This window comes from Hippocampus zosterae, chromosome 1 (genome assembly GCF_025434085.1).
Source record: "Hippocampus zosterae strain Florida chromosome 1, ASM2543408v3, whole genome shotgun sequence".
Lineage (NCBI taxonomy): Eukaryota > Metazoa > Chordata > Actinopteri > Syngnathiformes > Syngnathidae > Hippocampus > Hippocampus zosterae.
The window spans coordinates 11987262-12004634 of NC_067451.1; the positions used below are offsets into that span (position 1 = coordinate 11987262).

General features: G+C 41.4%; 1 protein-coding gene and 1 long non-coding RNA gene across 2 annotated transcripts; one reads left to right on the top strand and one right to left on the bottom strand.

The window, feature by feature from the left end:
* Nucleotides 1-702: 702 nt before the first annotated feature.
* Nucleotides 703-5968, bottom strand: LOC127591604 (stanniocalcin-2-like). The gene is made up of 4 exons (XM_052051904.1): nt 5651-5968; nt 4006-4148; nt 3093-3304; nt 703-2953 (listed from the first exon to the last, which is right to left on the bottom strand). The coding sequence occupies exons 1-4, from the start codon at nt 5787-5789 to the stop codon at nt 2620-2622; spliced, it is 828 nt and encodes a 275-aa protein (XP_051907864.1). The 5' UTR covers nt 5790-5968; the 3' UTR covers nt 703-2619.
* Nucleotides 4045-5652, top strand: LOC127593585 (uncharacterized). The gene is made up of 3 exons (XR_007960456.1): nt 4045-4188; nt 4268-4301; nt 4386-5652. It is a non-coding gene; the product is annotated as an uncharacterized LOC127593585 (long non-coding RNA).
* Nucleotides 5969-17373: the final 11405 nt, after the last annotated feature.

The window sequence follows — 17373 nt, forward strand, 5'->3', positions numbered from 1 at the left end:
TTAATCAATTGTTTTGTGTATATGGAGTAAAAAAGGTAAATGGATTCACAGTCATAAGTTAAACACCCCTGCCATCTACAGTATGGTATTTTATGGCTTTTTTAAAAAGTAAAAAGTTAAAATGTAAAACACAACATTTTGAAAGCTAAGTCAAGTTTGTTATCACTGCAGTCTGACCTTGGTAAATTGGCTCGGCGCAGCATGACTACAGCATAAGTCGATCTATCAAGCTTGCACAGCCTTTGCTTATTTCCAAGATGCTAAATATTTGTAGGCATTTCATAAACCAGTCAATAAAATGGTGTGCTCTCCAACTTGTTTCCCCGGGTGGACAAGTGTTTTGATCCTGAAAATAAAGTTAAAATGCCTGTTTAAATGGAACTTATTAAAATGAGCTTTTTTGTTGTGGTAAATGTTTTAACAAAGTCATGTTTATTATTTATTTTGAGTTAATGTTTTAAAATTTATATTACACATTTATTTTTAATATGACATTTTTTATTTTTTATTTGAGTTAACAAGAAGATGATACCTGAAAATTAAATATTTAAAATTAAGTTGACAAAATAAAATGATTCACATACAATAATCAACAGTGGTACCTTTTACTTTTGGAGAATCATCGACTTGTACGAGTGAGGGGGAACACAAGACAAAAAAAGGTGGGAACTCCCGATGCAAAGAACAAAGTCAATAATGGGCTGATGAGAAAAGGAACAGGTTAGTTTATTGTTCTCCATACATACACACATGCATACGTATATAAAGAAAAGCCACTACATTAAACAGAATGTCACATTACAACTATACAGTACATATTAAAGAAAATAGCTTATGTCTCCTTAGGCCTCCAACATCTGGAAAAGAATTGGCGGTGGGGTGGGGGTGAAGTAAGGTCTAAGAATGGATATTGTAAAGATTTCTAAATTAGAGGGGTTATACATTATATCAAATCAAACTGAAACGTGTTGATTGTACATTGTCGCCGTGCTTTGAAGGCATGCGTGTCATGCTTTTAAACTTCATTTCTAGACTGCAAAAGCATGGCTGGCCTTAAAAGGTCAAAAGCCTGTGACGGTGACCTGAGAAGTATCTTTAGAAAAAAAAGTGGGGCCCTTCTCTTTGCTTCTTCCTACACAGGCCTTGGAGTTGCAGGCTCTTGGCTGAGGCCCAGAGGAAAGCTCTCGTAGCCTGTGTAAATATAACATACCCCATGTGTGGAGATAACCCACTTCCTGGGTGCTCGATGTATTGCCGTGCGGCTTAAACAGAGGAGAGAACAGCCCCCCCCCACCCCCCCCCCCCCCCACCCCACATCGCTGCTGACCTGGGTGAGGGACTTGAGAGGGAAAAAGGACTAATTTCCAAGGGCACTCGCAAGGCGGGGGACACAGCAACGGCTGACATGTCTCCATCCAGTCTGGATCAATCAGCACATATACAGGACTTGGTGATATGGATGATACTTGGTCAAATTCAGCATCCCGTAAGCGGTGTGTTGGGGACCCTGCGTCACATGACTTGTTCTCTTCAACTTTCAGCAGTCCAGCAAAAGCTGACAAAAGTGCAACAGCAAAGACATTTGTGGCTCAACATCGTCAAAACAAAACATTCAATTGCCTCACTTGTTGGTATCCAATACGCTGAGGCCATTCAATGTGTGATAGTTCACCTGTACCTGGTGCTGATGACGACATGGGAAACAAGCATGGAGAGAATGTTGAAACATTTGCCAGTGCACGCGAAGAGCTTTAAATGAGACATTGGTGTGTTTTGCTCAATGAATGATGTGAATCTGTCGACATTTAAATTAAACATCTTGGCTTATTCCTCATGTCTGCACTGTTAACCGGCCAACAATTTGCAGTTTTGGGTAACTTGAAATCAATTCATCGAATGTATTACTTGTGCTTATTTGAAAACGTTTTCTGCTGGCGTCATGGCTGTAATAATGCGCTACAATTAATATGTGCCAGAACTGGACTTCAAACCTGTACAATTGGTATTCCACTGTCAAGTATCTGTATACGTAATTACAACACACGTTTCCACTTACAAACAAGACTGTGTATGTTACATATCTACATCATGTGAAACAGGTGCAATATGGTGAGGAAAACACTGTATATTACCTCAAACGCATCGTAACGACTCTAGATTTGATTATATTCATACATGTTTATATAAATATAGATCACTTTTTTCCTATGTACATTTGAATATTTCAACATTGCTTAAAGAAGAAAATAAATAATACCAATGGAGTCAAATCTTACAGTAAGTATGATTAGAGAAATGCTAGATTAGAGCAAAAACAGTCCTAAAAATAGAAATAATCACGATAATAACAATCATTATTCATTAAAAAAAAAGGAAAAAAAAGTGGCCTATCGGCAGGCGTCACAATACATGCTATGCCACAATTACCCTGCAATTTTACCTTGTGGGACTGTTGGAATGACTGGAGAAGGTGAAAAAGAGTACACAGAAAAGGGTTGTGTTGCCCTCTGCTCAGTGTGTGTGTGTGTTCATGTGACAATGTCCAATTGTGCTAGTAAATGGTGATAAGGGTTATCAGTGTTGTAATCTCCTGCATTTTCACCTCCTAATGTCAGTGGCCTAGGGCTCTTCCTGCTCCGCAGCCACACTGGCATCTGGACTCTGGCGGCGCAGTCCCTGATTGCGACCGCGAGAAGGAGCGTGGAGCCCAACCTTGCCAGCTTTGTCCCTGTCCCCGTGGCGCGTGTGTCGAGGGTGCTCGGGCTGGGGGTGAGACGGCGAGGGGCGGCGTTGTTCGGCAGCGGAGGGCGAGGGCGTCAGGGAGGAGCATAGACTCAGGCTGTCGCACAAAGCTCCCCAGTTCTGCTCGCACTGAAGCCGGACGCTACGAGTTAATGCCTCCTTCACTTCCTCGCCGCAACCCAGCAGAATGTTCACCAGCTCCACATAAGGACTAGGCAGACACACGGCGATAAATTACATGACGCTTGGACAAATAAAGGTCAAATGCTTTGGCTAAACAAGGAAGAATGGCAAAATGATAAGCTAGTAAGGCCAGGCTTGATTTAAATCCACACTGTCCATTATCTTACCCTTTAGGGAAGAGATCCTGAAAATGGATCATCTCGACCATGACGGCCACATTCTGCTTAGCAGCTGAGCACAGATTGTGTTTGACGTAACACTCTCTCTGGAGCTGGAACACCATCTCCTTAATGGAAACACACTTCCTACTGATACAGCTGAACTTGTGTCGAAGCCCGTGGGCCATACATTTCAGAGCATCCTTGATGAAGGATTTACCCTGCAAAAAAACAAAACAAAGCACACACAAAAAAAAAAGAACACACAGGCATGCAAATTAATAGTGCGACAAAGCCTTTTTTTTGCATTTCAAATGCAAGGGACGCTAAACAAAGCATGTTAGCTCCAACATGGCACTGACACTACAATTCTCTGTCCACACAAACATTCAATCACAGGTTGGTAATCAAATGCCAGCTTAATAGGTGCCGCTTATAATAGTGAAGAAAGCCATTTGGAGAACAATTACAATGACGACAAGGATGACGCGGGGAAAACACCATAAAATGAACTAACGGTAAATTGTAATAAATGTCAAACTAGAATATAAAGTTAACTAAAATACAGAATCATGTCACATAAAGAGATAACTGGTCACACTTTGTCAAGGCAAACATATTTTTAAAATGGCCAAGAGCATGAGATCCAGTCAACCATGCACGCATGAAACTATGACAGAACGCTCAAAAGCCCCGCATAAACTGGCTTAATTGAGTTTTGGCCAGCCAGCTTGAGACTCTTGGGCCGAACCATGTGCATCAACCTAAACAGTTTGTGCATATTTACGAAAAGCAATCCCCTAGTGAGGCATACACAAACAGAAATAAACAAATCTATTTGCAGATGAGTCTGGAGCAGCAAGTCAGTGTTCAGGAATGTTGCCCTCTGGTTATACAATTCTTGCAAACGGCCCAGTCATACCTGAGAGTCAAATTTGCCGGCATTATGCAGGAACGTCATGCAGATCTCCTGTAGCCCTCGAATCTCGCAGGAGTTATTCTCAAAGCACTCAAACACGCCACAGCCGACGTCGCCTGCGCTCACCAAGCAGTGCTGGATCTCAGCTGGAATAAAAAGAACAGGTTGCAGGCGGTAGCAGCTGCGGTGAGTTGAAGGTGAACCTGCTGGACACATCACATCCAAATATTTAATTTCAAATGTAAGTGGCTTGTTTGCCTGACAGACAAAAATGCAAGCAAGACACAAGTGGGAGTGAGGTATAATTTCCTTTGGGAGTTGAAACTATCGCACCCTGTTCCATCTGCAATGGATTGAACTGAGCATTTTATGGTGCATTGCAGATGCAGACTTCATTTCTTCTGGGGGAGCCCACTGTGCATTCATGTGTATTGTGTGAGTAGCAACACGTGTGCAACAAACCAAGACGATGAACAAATGTAAACGGGAGCAAACTTGATGAAAATTGACTACTGGTCATCCATTTTCTGTTTCGTTCCAGTCACAAATGGCAAGGACAAACCGCGAGAATACTGTTGAATGTGAAACTGCTGAAAGTCTTTCACTTAAGGTTTTGGGTTCTGCATCACACCTGTTGGACCAGAGTCAAGCCTCATTCAGGGCAAGTTAGTTTGAAGCTTTGCTTTGTGTGCAAAACAGCCATGCAGATTCCAGGTTTGTAGGCCTTAGAAGAACTTAAGTGCGCAGGAAAAGTGAGCCGTTGACGGCGGTGCTTGTTTTGGCATCAGGGGAATGTGCTTGGATCGTACGAGCTTGGCTGCAGTGTGCATTGAGTTACACGCTGCTGTTGCAAGAGTGGGGGGTGGGCTTCCACTCTCAAATCTGCTGTGGAGTTTGTTGTTCTTAATCAAGGAAATTAGCCTCTAATAATAACAGCAAGCTAATAAACCAGGCCTAATAAAATAACTGCCAGTGAGATTGAATGACTGGGGTCACAGTCACTAGTCATAAAATGTACGGGTGCAAGATCATAAGGAAAGCATAGCGTTTTTAAGAAGTCGTACCATCTTTGAATCACAAAAAGTATCATCATGCATGATCAATTACCTCAGGTAGTGATTTCTAACCAATATGCCATGAGAAATCATCAAGTGTGCCACGGTAAACAAGCAAATTATTGCACAGAAAATTACTGACCACAAATAATGCTTCATTTATCCATCTTTGCTAGCAACAGGCAGAAAGATGAAATGATTTTACACTAGACGTTAAAAGGTACATAATTAGCCTGTGTATCCACGGTTGTCAACCTTTTTATGTATTGGTGTGCACTACGGATGCTTTTTTTAATGTATCATACGTGATTTGACTCAATAAAGGCTGGGAAACATTTGACTTAGACCAAGCCATTAATAGTTTACCAACATATTAAAGTCCCTTTTACAATTATTTAGACATCACGATATTGTATGTCGAATGCCTAGAATACCGATTCCAGTTTAAAGCAGTCCACAAATGCTCAAATGGCTGGACTCGACACCGACACTCCGCCTTAGACTCTCGGAAGCACGCGCACGAGGACACACGAACACGTACGCACGTGTCGAACAGAGACCACGTAGAGAGCCACTTATACGGCATTGCTAACCTGTATTTTGCAGGGAGAGGCGTCCTTTGGGGATGGCGGGCTTCTCCGGCGGGGTGTCGTAAATGTCGATATTATCCGAGCCCACCACTTGCTCCAGTACCGAGAGAACCAGCAGCGCTGCGGCCACTTTAAGGAACATCGCGTCTCTGCCCCTTTCTGCCGCTAAGATCCGCCAGTTATACGTGGAAAACGTGCCGGGATGGCGAGTGGGGGTTCACCTCAGATCTGGGAACCGCGCGGCTGCGGCTCGGTGTCGAAGTGTATGCATGCGCCGCCGTGGATGCTGTCTATATCTCCGAGAGTCGCGGGTGTCAATTTGGATGAAGGAGTTAAGCAGGTGTTGTCGCTCGGTGTCTCTCAGCCAATCAGAGACGCCAACATCCTCGTCCGCGGGTTGGAGGGGCGTGGCCACAGAAAGTGCCCCCATTTAACACAAAACTGTGGAGCTATTAAAAAAAAATGCCCGAGACGGAACTACTGAACCGACACCGGTGGATCCTGGAGGATGAAGTCACGTTTGGCACACCAGTGAGCCCAAACGACTTTGTAGTGATTAAGACATGTTACAATGGAATTTTGGGACATCCAATGTAAACAGAATGTATTGAAGTTTGTGGTAAGGGGAGGTTTTCTTTTTGAGGACGTCATGGGGTAACTGTTCATGCACCGACTGCAAAAGGAGTTCTTAGAATGTTTCCAGTGACCTTGGAAACGATCTTTCTACTTATAGGTGTTGCATGGAGTAAGTCTGCATGTCCCTGTCTCGCCCAAGTGCGAGCGGGGGCTGACTGAGTGCTACCAAATGGAAAAGAATGACCTACAAAAGTGAATGGTCGGCAAAGTGCACTTGGATTACAATCCTCCAGGGGGCCCCACAGATATAAATTGATGGTCAATTATACATAATCGGGTTTGAGATATTTGGCCCAACGGTGGATGGACACTTTGGAATACAGTCTCCCTAGCTGCTCAGTTTATTTGCACCCCCCCCCCCCAAAAAAAAATAGGGAAGAAAAATCAGCTTTAAAATACACGCCCCCCCCCCCTGAAAAAAAGCAAAATGAAATCTCTGCAGAAACTAATACTACAGTACTTCCAAACAAACATGAAATGGAAAGGCAACAGTACTTGCACTTGCAGGGGCCAACACCACCTGCTTAAAAAGAAGAGGGCCATCACACAAGCCAAATACCAGTCAGTCAAAAATCAATCATCCAAACCAGTGATAATAAATTATGTTTAATTATTATGTTATCACAAAAGTAAGTATAGATTATGGTCATATCTATCATTGTATTGGAGGTCAGGCTGTCAAAGGAGTTCTCGAAGATTTTAGCCAGTTCTTTTATTCAGTACTTCAGTATTTACATTTTCTTATCATTCTAATATTTGGGGTGGCACGGTGAGCGAGTTGTTAGCACATCCACCTCACAGTCCAAAGTTTTGTCCCACCGCTCTGATTAGGCTTCATCATTGATCCGATTGAGGTTAAACGGATCAAAAATGGATGGATTTTTTTAGAGGAATGCGGAAAAAGGAATTCTGGTATTCATTCACCCACACATTTGTTCTTGTTCAATGCATTTTTAAATGTTTCAATATGATAATCACATGGTGGGGTTTATAAATAGATAGACATCACATAATTCTCTTGAGCAAAAAGAAAAACAAGTTCCAGTCTACGCACCGCAAAATGCTTAAGGTTGATGGGAACTTGAGTGGAAATTGCAATGCAGCAATATTTCAAGTCTGCTGGATTTGGGTAACTCACATCGGAGGGTGTAACGCACCATGGCACACGTCTCGAGAGGGTTTACATGTTTCCACGAGACCTTCAACCACAAACTGGAATCTCCTGTTCAACTGAAGTCAGTTGAAACCCACCCTCGCCGTAAACACACCCTCAATTCGATCCAATCAGTGATTTGCATTTGACCACAGGCCACTAATGTGAGTCACCTCTGTCTGATGCTACATTCACAATCCATGGGGTGAAAAATAGTCAAACCCAAACTAATGTGATGGATATAACCATTTAAAGAGATGCTTCTTTAGATACCAGGGGAACTAACATTTTCACACTCTCTGAACAAGCTACACAAACCAGTGTCTTGCACAAGGTTGCCTTGGAAACTCAAAGAGTCCATTTTTTTAACACAGGACAGCCTTCAAAGTTGAATATCCTCAAAGTGGTAAAAATGGCATTTCAAAATCACGTTATTCCGGTTAAAACTAATACGTCCATTTAAAAATTAGAAGTTGATCAGTAATTGTTCATGACACCGTAGCAAATCTTGAAAGACTTCTGCTTTTCGAGCGTTTAAATGATTAACTTCACAAGTGTTTTTGCTTTTTCTTTTGTGTATGTGTGTGATTTTTGTGATGCCACTACAGAAGAGTACCTTGTAATGAAGAAAAATGTGGAAAGAATTTAACTTACTACAGTATGAGCAATACAATTACAAATCCTTTATCACTGACCATTGACAATACCCAAATCATTTAAGTCAAGTCAAAAATTTACAATAATATGTTTGATGTGACCCCTACAGTCTACGCATGGTATTGTGAATAATATTGTGTTAACGGAATTTGATTTAAGCAGCAACATCTAACTGTTTTTAATCATCTCAGGGGGCGGCCTTTTTGAAAAGGACGCCAGAGTAGAGAGGGGTGAAGCTTGCAAGGTTACATGATCAAACACAGAAAACAGGCGAGACTTGGTTGAGGAGGTGCACACCTCCTTGTACCGTTTTTAAATTGTGCTAAATAAATGAACAAACCATTCACTTGTATTGAGTTGACCGTTTTTGGCTCCAATATTTTCATCAGATCTCGTCAAATTCTTGACCGATTTTGACACAGATTGTTTTTTAAGAAATGTCAGCCAAGCACTTCTGATGCCTGTCAGTTGGATAATTTTAAAATGGTGACTTTAACAACATATTAAACATAAAAGGTAAGACCAAATAATTTAAAATTTAAAAAAGGATATTTAAAAAATGCAGCAACAACAAACATAACCTTAAATTAAAATTTATTTTGCCTTTCTCACTATCTCATTGTTGAACATTTTGGAACAGACTGAAACGCAATTAAAAGCTTTGAAAACAATTTTTTAAATTGAGATCAAAAATGATATCCAGTATTGCTTAATCTTTCATTTTGCGTGAATATTTTTATATCCAACAGGAGAGGAATCAGTTCCTCATCAGTCACGGGTGACTCCTGCATGTCGCTGTGCTGGAACCATGTCTATCTACCGGCGCAGGTACTGGAATCAGATTTTGGTGAATCTGATCAACGTGCCAGAAGTAAGATTCTGAGCTTAGTGGACGTGTGGTGGATGTCATCGTATTTCATTCATTAATATGACAACAGCATGCAGTGAGCCCTCTGAAACATTGCAGAAATAAATTCACTTATTGCATTATGACTATTATTATTATTAGCATTTTAATTATTATTATAAGCCCATTTCTAATTTTGGACGTGAGGTGAAAAGGTTTGGGAAAGGCAAGGAGACGGCATCAGATCAAAAACTGTCAAAATTGTGTTTTCTACTAAGGGTAGCGGGTTTCCTGAAAACGATAAAAGCAAATTAGTCTCCAGTTTGCTAAAAGTTTAAACCACAATTGAGTAACCATTTGGCCTACTCACTCACCTGACTACTGAACAGAGAGGTTTTTATTGTCCCTGCTCTGCAAAGCAGTTTTGTGAAGAGTGAGTGCACCTAATCCCATGAAGCTCATTTAACTTGCTTAAAACAATGTTCTATTATGGCCGTTGCTTTGTGCGGTTTATATTGCGCTTGGCAAATTGCAAAGTCTCATTACTGTCCATATAAGCCCGTAGGCCTGGGTAGCACAAAGGAGTGATTGAGTGATAAGGGGAACGAGATGGCCCAATGAGAGACATCACCTTCGCCTCGATGAGGAGGTGATGTCATCGTGACGAGAGACACAGAGGTCGACCTCTCTGATAGGTGGGCGCGCTGGGACAAAAGAGACCAGCTTGTAGACAAAGGCCCCATTTAATGAGCCTGAGACAGGAGGCCAAAACTTACTCGGTGGGTGGCACATGGTGTCATAGCTGCTGAAAGACCAAAAGCAATTCATCATCTGATTCAAGAACTGGGCTTATTATGTCAGGTCATTTCAGATCACACTATTGAGACGAAGGGGCCAGGGTTACACTCCGATCACCCATGAGCCCTCAGATTTTCCCTCATCCCATAACATTGCAGCCAGAGATACTATATTTATCACGGTGGTCAGGTCCAATAATTGTGTAATATAATATGACACACTTACTCCTCATTAGAGCTGAAGGGCCCTTTGTGGCAGCCTGACAATCATTACAAGCTCTCCATTGGCTTGGCTTGTTTACTCTTTGGTAATTACCAGGTGATTGTGTGGCCTGTGACCCACATTGAGAGTCAGGTCAGCCAAGCCATGGGGGATAATTGACAAGATTCAGGGAAGTGCACGTAGAAAAAGAGTGCTAGTGGAGAGACATTTGTTGCTGCATCATTAGACTGTGTTGTAGGAAGACAAGTCCGCTCAAAAGTGGTGGTGGTAGTGAGGGCTTGATGGGGATATGTGACAACGCGAGCTATCTATTTGTTTTCACTGGTTCATAATACAAAGTCAGTTCATGATTACATGCTAAGCTAAACAGACAGGCAGTAGCGAGGATAAGCGGTTCAGGAGATGGATGGACGGAATTTTTATTTTATTTTATCACAGTAGCTATTTATGTGTTGTGAAATATTAGTGTTAACGTAAGATGTTTTTCACTAAGACATACAAAATATACACCCTATCGCAGCCTGACTGAAAATAATAGGTGAAAAAGAACTGGCCCAATATTTTCTTTTTTATGGATGAAGCATTTCCCTGATTAAGTGACTTACCATAAGCATCTGCAGTGAATGCCTCTATGGAGAAGAAAATGCTATAGCCATAAAATCGGTAATATTGAAGCCATCTTTGGAATATTTCCAGAGTTTCTTTGATGTGTGCATAAGTCGAGATGTCAACACAAATTTTGATGACGACCAATCAGTTTACGGGCATTAGGTGACGTTTATTGTTCATAGATTACGCGCTGAGACTGTCCGTGGCAATATTCACAGTAGGGCAAGTGAGGAGGAACATATTGGGGTCAGCAATTAAAAAGCAATTTGAACAAAATAATAATTCATAAAGAAACCATCGAAGCAACAAAGTCTTGGACATCTCAAATGAATTGTCCTTTCCCCTCAATCCCTTCATTTCAAGACTATTGACTGGGAGTTGCCATGCTGCATGAATAGAGTAACAAACATCAAATATATTGAGTCAAGTAAGTAGTGTCTGTAGGGTATTAATAATAATCCCCTAACCCAAACCCTTGTGTGGAGAACTGTCTTTTTCCACAAGACCTTTGATGCCTTGTCATTAGAACACTGGATTAAACATAGCCATTAGAGCAGGTTTGGGCAATTCAAGTCGTTGAGGGCCCTATATCCAAGATGTTTTTTTATGTCTCCCTGCTCCAACACACCTTATAAAAGATCAGGTCATCAGCAAACTCTGCATAAGATGGATAATGATCCTGATCCTTTAAATCATGTGTGTTGCAGCAGGGGAGACTTATAAAACATCCAGGAACAAAATTTCCCGCTCCTGCACTCGAGCTTAATCCTTGCCAAACTGAGGAACTACGTCATGTAAATAACGTTGGGCTGAATAGAAATTAGATTTGAAGAAGCTATATTGTTTGACAAATAAATTGTGGAAATTGTAGCCTGGCCAAACTAATTTTGAACATTGCAACAGTACCCGAAAAAGTTTGAGGCCCTATAGTTTGCTAGTTTGACAAGCATTTATACTTTGTAGGAGGGCATACATTTTATGGGAGGAGTGATTTGACAAACTGGATGGTTTTGTGGACTCTCTAAATATTTGGAACTTCTCTTTCAATTCTGGTCTTGATCAGCTCAGAAGTATGTTGCCCACAGAAGTTGTGCTCTGGTGTAGGTAGATAGAAACTGGTTCAGAATGTCTTGGGAAGGTTTTTTTTAATTCTCCATATGGAGGGGAGGCAGTTTATCCCATTTGAAATGTGTTGTTTGATGTGGGCTCTTTGGAGACCACTCAATATCAATTCTGGCATTTGTGTTTACAGAAAACAACTTTTATAGCTGTAGCATAATGGTCTTTTACAATTCTTTTTCAGTGTTATTTTGATAAGAACATGTGTTTGTCAAACAAGAGACTCGACCGGTCATGTTAAAAATAAAGTATATTATGTTTTCAGAATAGCTGTGGTTAATTAGTCGGCTCGTGAATTAGTAGTCGGTCCTGATCAAACCGGCAACTCACAGGGATGCTTGTGAACCACAATGCCATGATGTTTCAATTGTCGAATGTTTTGGTATATTTGTTGTTTACGATGTGTGTGTTACAAAGTTAGGGGTAATTGATCGCTGCGATGTGCGTGTTGGAACACGTTGGATTTTTCCGTAAGGCCAGTGGAAAGGAGCTGGGGCTGCGCCGCAGCAACAGATGAAAGCCTGCTTGGACCATGCAACCCCAGCACCCATCGTATGAACATGTGCATGCACGTACAAACACATGTGCACATTCCAATTACTCATCTCGGCAACATCAACACAAATGGACAGTGGCAGGCAAAATGAAGAGCAGATAGGATGCAAAGCCATTGGGAGCCTTGCAGAAAAAAAGAGGGGATCAAGTGGTTGTGACAATTAGTTCAAGATAGTGGACAGTTTTATCGTACGTCTTCTTGCATTTGTGGATTCTTAAAGAACTACTTCAGCACATACCACATTTTTATATCGACTACATTTATCCACCCAACTTTTTCTTCCCTACAGCTTGTCCCCATACGGGTCGTGGCTGAGATGGAGCCCATCATGATTGATATATTGGTTAGAGGCGGGGTGCACCCGAGCGTGGTGGCCAAGCACCCAGACGGCACAAAATCTATCGAGTCTTGGGCTGTGTCCAAATTCATAGGTTGTGGGTTCCGAAGGACAATTCACAGACTGCGTCCTTCGAAGGCTTGGAATGCTCCTCCTCATGTTGCCTCTGTGGATCGCATAAACCGGGGCGAATTTGGACAAGCTTAACTGCTGTGTGCAAATTCATAGGCCGCTTCGGCCAAATACTGCGACAGGATGCAAGTTCCAGTACGACTTGACCACACGTTGGTGTCCAAATTTACCCAGCCTTCATCAACCAACCTTCAAATATGGCCTGTTTCCTTGGAGACAAGCCATGTGCAAAGGCTCCAATGGAACACACTTTCATACTCGAAATGCTCCTCTCTTCTTGTACGCTGCTATTCTTCAACGCTTGAAACGTGGTGGCACTCGAAGACTCTCAAACATAAGTATACGTAAAATGTCACACAAGACACAACTGGCAACAACGGTTCAGTAGTTAGATCCGGATAAGTCATTTTATTTGTGATATCGTCCTAAAGAACTACAAGTTAGAAACTATTGAAAGGAGGTGCATGGTTCAAATACTTATAAATTGCAGTAATTTTGCATGTCAGCAGAATCACCCCACCCCACAAGGAGATCACGCACTGTGCATCAGGTGCCATCAGCCGTGGAGTGAAGGCATTTGTGTGCGACCTGCAACATCTGTCAATGTTACTTAGCACTCCCGTCTTTTGCAAGTCATGCACAAACAATCCAATATGCTCTTGACATGTTGTAAAAACCTCTGTCCATACTCCCTCACCCGGCGATATGAAATATGGCCATTTTGGGGTCCGCGAAATGAACTAACAGAGACCCCCCATTTTGTCACGGGAATGTTGGCATAATTAGTTTTTTTTTAACCTTTCGTCATGGCCTATGGAGCAACGAGCTGACCGCTCAATTAAACTATATGAAAGGTGTGTGTTTCATTACATCTAATGTAAAGGTAAACAGCATAACAAAAAAAGAAATCCATACCAACTGTCAAACAGGTTCTGTGGCTTCTTTGCTATTCCAGAACCTGGATGACTTGATGTGATTGATGGAACTGTGAATTCTTCCTTTTATCTAAAAATCCTGAAGCTGAATGTTTGGTTATCAGTTTGTGAGCTCAAGCTAAAGTCTACTTCTGTGGAAAAGAAAGGTTTTGTGCGGCCTTTTCTTGAATCTTGATTGAAATGCCGTAGCATGACCTTAAAAAGGTTGTTCATCCTCAAAAACCCGAACTGTTGCTGAATTAAAAAAAAATCTGCAAAGAAGAATGGGTCAAAACGTTTCCCCAGAGATGTGAAAGACTCATTGCAAGTTGAGGAAAGCACTTGATTTCAGTTGCTCCAATTTGAGGGTGGCTCAACCTGATCTTAGGTATTAGTGGGAATTACTTTTCTTGCAAAGAGCAATGTAGCTTCAAATATTTTTTTCTTGAATAAATAAAAACACAATTGAAAAAAGTGAATTTTGAGTTGTCTTGTGTTATCATTATCTGATATTTACAAGTTTGGACGATATTAAACAATAAAGTGCAGAAACTAAGGAAAACAAAATAGGAATTTGAGAATGGGACAAATGCTTTTAGAATAGGGCAAATGCTCCTACTCGGTCTTGCTTAGCAGCAGTGGGCTGGCTCTTGCTTGGTAGCCGAGAAGGTAACATTTTTGGGGGAAAGATCGTGTGATTTAAAATGACATTATGATGCGCCATAAAGGCCCTTGTTATGGCAGCCAAACCTGTTGTGAACAGTCAATAACTCAGGAAAACTAATAACAGAAGTGCATACACTGTGACGCGACTGAAGAGTTCTGTTGCGTTCGGTCACGTCGTGAAATATGCGTCTGCATTAATAGGCATCTATGGGACCGTCGCGAAAGCTGCCACTGTCTGTGTCACTGAATGACCACTGATTTATTATAAACAGCTCAAAAAGATTCCATTCAATGATGCAACTTTTGCATGAGCTAATTTATGGTCATTTTGTGAGAAGAAAATCTGTACATAGCTCTTTCCTTTCACATGGTGGTTAAAGTGGGCTCATAGGAGACCATTAAAACACTTGCTGCCAAGACTTTGGTAAGAGCTTAGAACATGCAGTTGTGCCTTACTGGCTAGACGATGAAATTTGAACACTTGATTCACTTGTGGTTTGTGTCCCGATTTGATTGACTCAAACCATTTTAATGAATTGAGGTTTCGGTCCATCTTTCAACACAATTTGCTGATTTAATATGTCTGTGATTTTGGTGTCTGGCAGCTTGTGCTCGTGGGGATTTTTTTTCCAGCATTGCACTGTAAATAGCTGCTACTTGACTTTGGAATTCTCCACTGATCATCCCCATTCACAATAATGACCGCAAGCTGTAATTCGACTATTAATCATAGCAATCTTAAGGAGGAAAATAGCTCAATTTCCGTAAAAATGCAGTAAAGGTTAAATGTTTTGACATTATAATATAATACCAACATTTCGAAAGGGACGAGGTGTGGATCCTGCTTTTAACAAGAGCTGGCTACTTTACGCTATTTTGCCGATCCGTCCTCCGCGACCCACCCTTCCGTCCTTGTCCTTTTAAAGCGGTACCGTCCCAGTCCGCCCCCGAAAAAAAAAGTGTCCGTGCATGTTGCTGTGGGAGAGAGGCATGGGGGTGGGGGGACAATTAATACCTTCAGACTAAAGAGCACTTTTATCCATACATTTAGCACTGCCGATCCCATCTTGATTTGCGACAACCACAATAGACAACATTTACATTACATATACAAATTGCAGATGTATCATCAAGCAAAAACTCATTGGATTAATACAGAATTGTTACGTTTAATTGTAGGTGGCAGTGTTGTTATGCAAATACTGTTGAGATGAAATTGCCTGTTATGGAAATAGAGTGTTTGGCAACACTCCTGCCTTGTTATTTTGCCTTGCTTTGCATTTGAGTTGTTAATTTATGAGGAAAATATTTGAATATAGTAAATTACCGTTAGGGTCTAAATCTTCTAACCCGATTCTTGGTTTAACAAAGCTGTTTTTGCTTTGTTGAAAACCTCAAATATCATCTCAACTTTAAGGTTGGGTGTAAACATTCAAAGCTCTGCTGCAACAAGTCTTCCTTGGCCATGGACTTGGCTGTCAGCAATTGAGCTGGAAAGGCCACAAGGCTGATCAAGACATTTTTAAGAGCCAGAGAGATGCAGCTTAGTTTTCAGGACACTGGGCGCCTGTTATCGTCATGGTTGCAGAATCCAATCTGATGATTACACTGTCTTGGCATTTGCAGCATTCATGATCATACCTGTGGGTTGGATGGGAGCTGAATGCTTGAGAATTGAAGTTGAGTCATTCGAAGATGCACCCGTGCCTTGCGTCGTCCTGGTGGAGCCTGTGTTGAGTGACACATGAGCCCTTCCGTTCCCCATGCTACAGTACATAGACGAGGTATCTCTTTAGTCTGACCTGGGATGAATCACATAATTTGCTTCCTCTTAAACAAGTGCAGTAGGTCTTTAGCTGTTAGCCGTTTTACTCCTTCTTGGGGTTTAGATGTAAGATGTAACTTTGAATGTAATGTAAAGCTTTTAGGGAGCCATACTGTAGATGTGTGAGCTCCGTTGGACCCACTTCAAGGAAGTTGGCCCGAGGAGTTGTGGATTTTGCAGACATGCACAGTGGTGGGAAGTATGTGGTAATTATTGTGTTCACTACTCCAATCTGTCATCTCTCTCCTTCTAGATATTTACTGGACTTGCATTCCTACTCCTGGATTGGTGGAAAGGATGCGCTGCGGGTGTGTGCGTGTGCCTGTGCGTGTGCGTGTGCGTACTAATTTCATCCGTGCATATGCTGTGTAAACTACTTTCTGGGCCTGAGGCCTTCTTCCATCAATTCCAACTCCCAGTCCTTCTCTTATTCCCATAGTTTACATCTCCTCCACAGATTCCATTTGCCTCTTTGAGATATTTACATTTGTCAAGAATGAACAGAGAAGTCTTGGGTTTTATGCACTGCATGTTACAGATTCCAAAAATTCTCCCCATAGCCTTCCCATTATGATGCATACTTAGTTTACAGTTGACTTGAAAAGTTAAGTTTGGCCTTTTTAAAAGAGTTAAGTTTTGTAAGAGAGCTGCGCGCCGAACTGAAGTTTGACCTGATAAGTAAACGAATGGACAAAGACATTTGTTTCTCCGCCCCGTAGTTATTTTGTGTGATAAAGTGACTCTGAAATCCACAAACCGAGTGAAACCTGGTCAAATCCTTCACTTTTCAAGTATGGGAAACCCATGTACAGTAGTACCTCTACTTATGAAACTAATTGGTTCTGCAAGACATTTCTTTACTAGACATTTTTGGAAGTAGAGACGTGTTTTCCATGTAAATGCCCTAATCCGTTCCAAACCCAAAATGTTTTCTAAAGTATAAAAATGCATCGAAATATGTAACAAATACATGTTACAGTACTAATAAAAAGTCAAATCAAATCAAATTAGATTATTGCACAACAAATGACAAGTGTGTCTAATACAAAAACAAAAAAGAATAAAAATGATGATCATTTAAATTAACTGTGTTTCTTTGGTCCAGGTTCTCTCTCAGAAGTGGTTTTTGCCTGGCATTTTGTAAAGAACTGATCCAAGGATATTTGCTTTTGTTGGCTTTTAACAATCCTTCGAAAATCTCCAAGGCAAACATCAGCATAGTGAGCGATCACCCAACTGATGAACACTCTTTCTG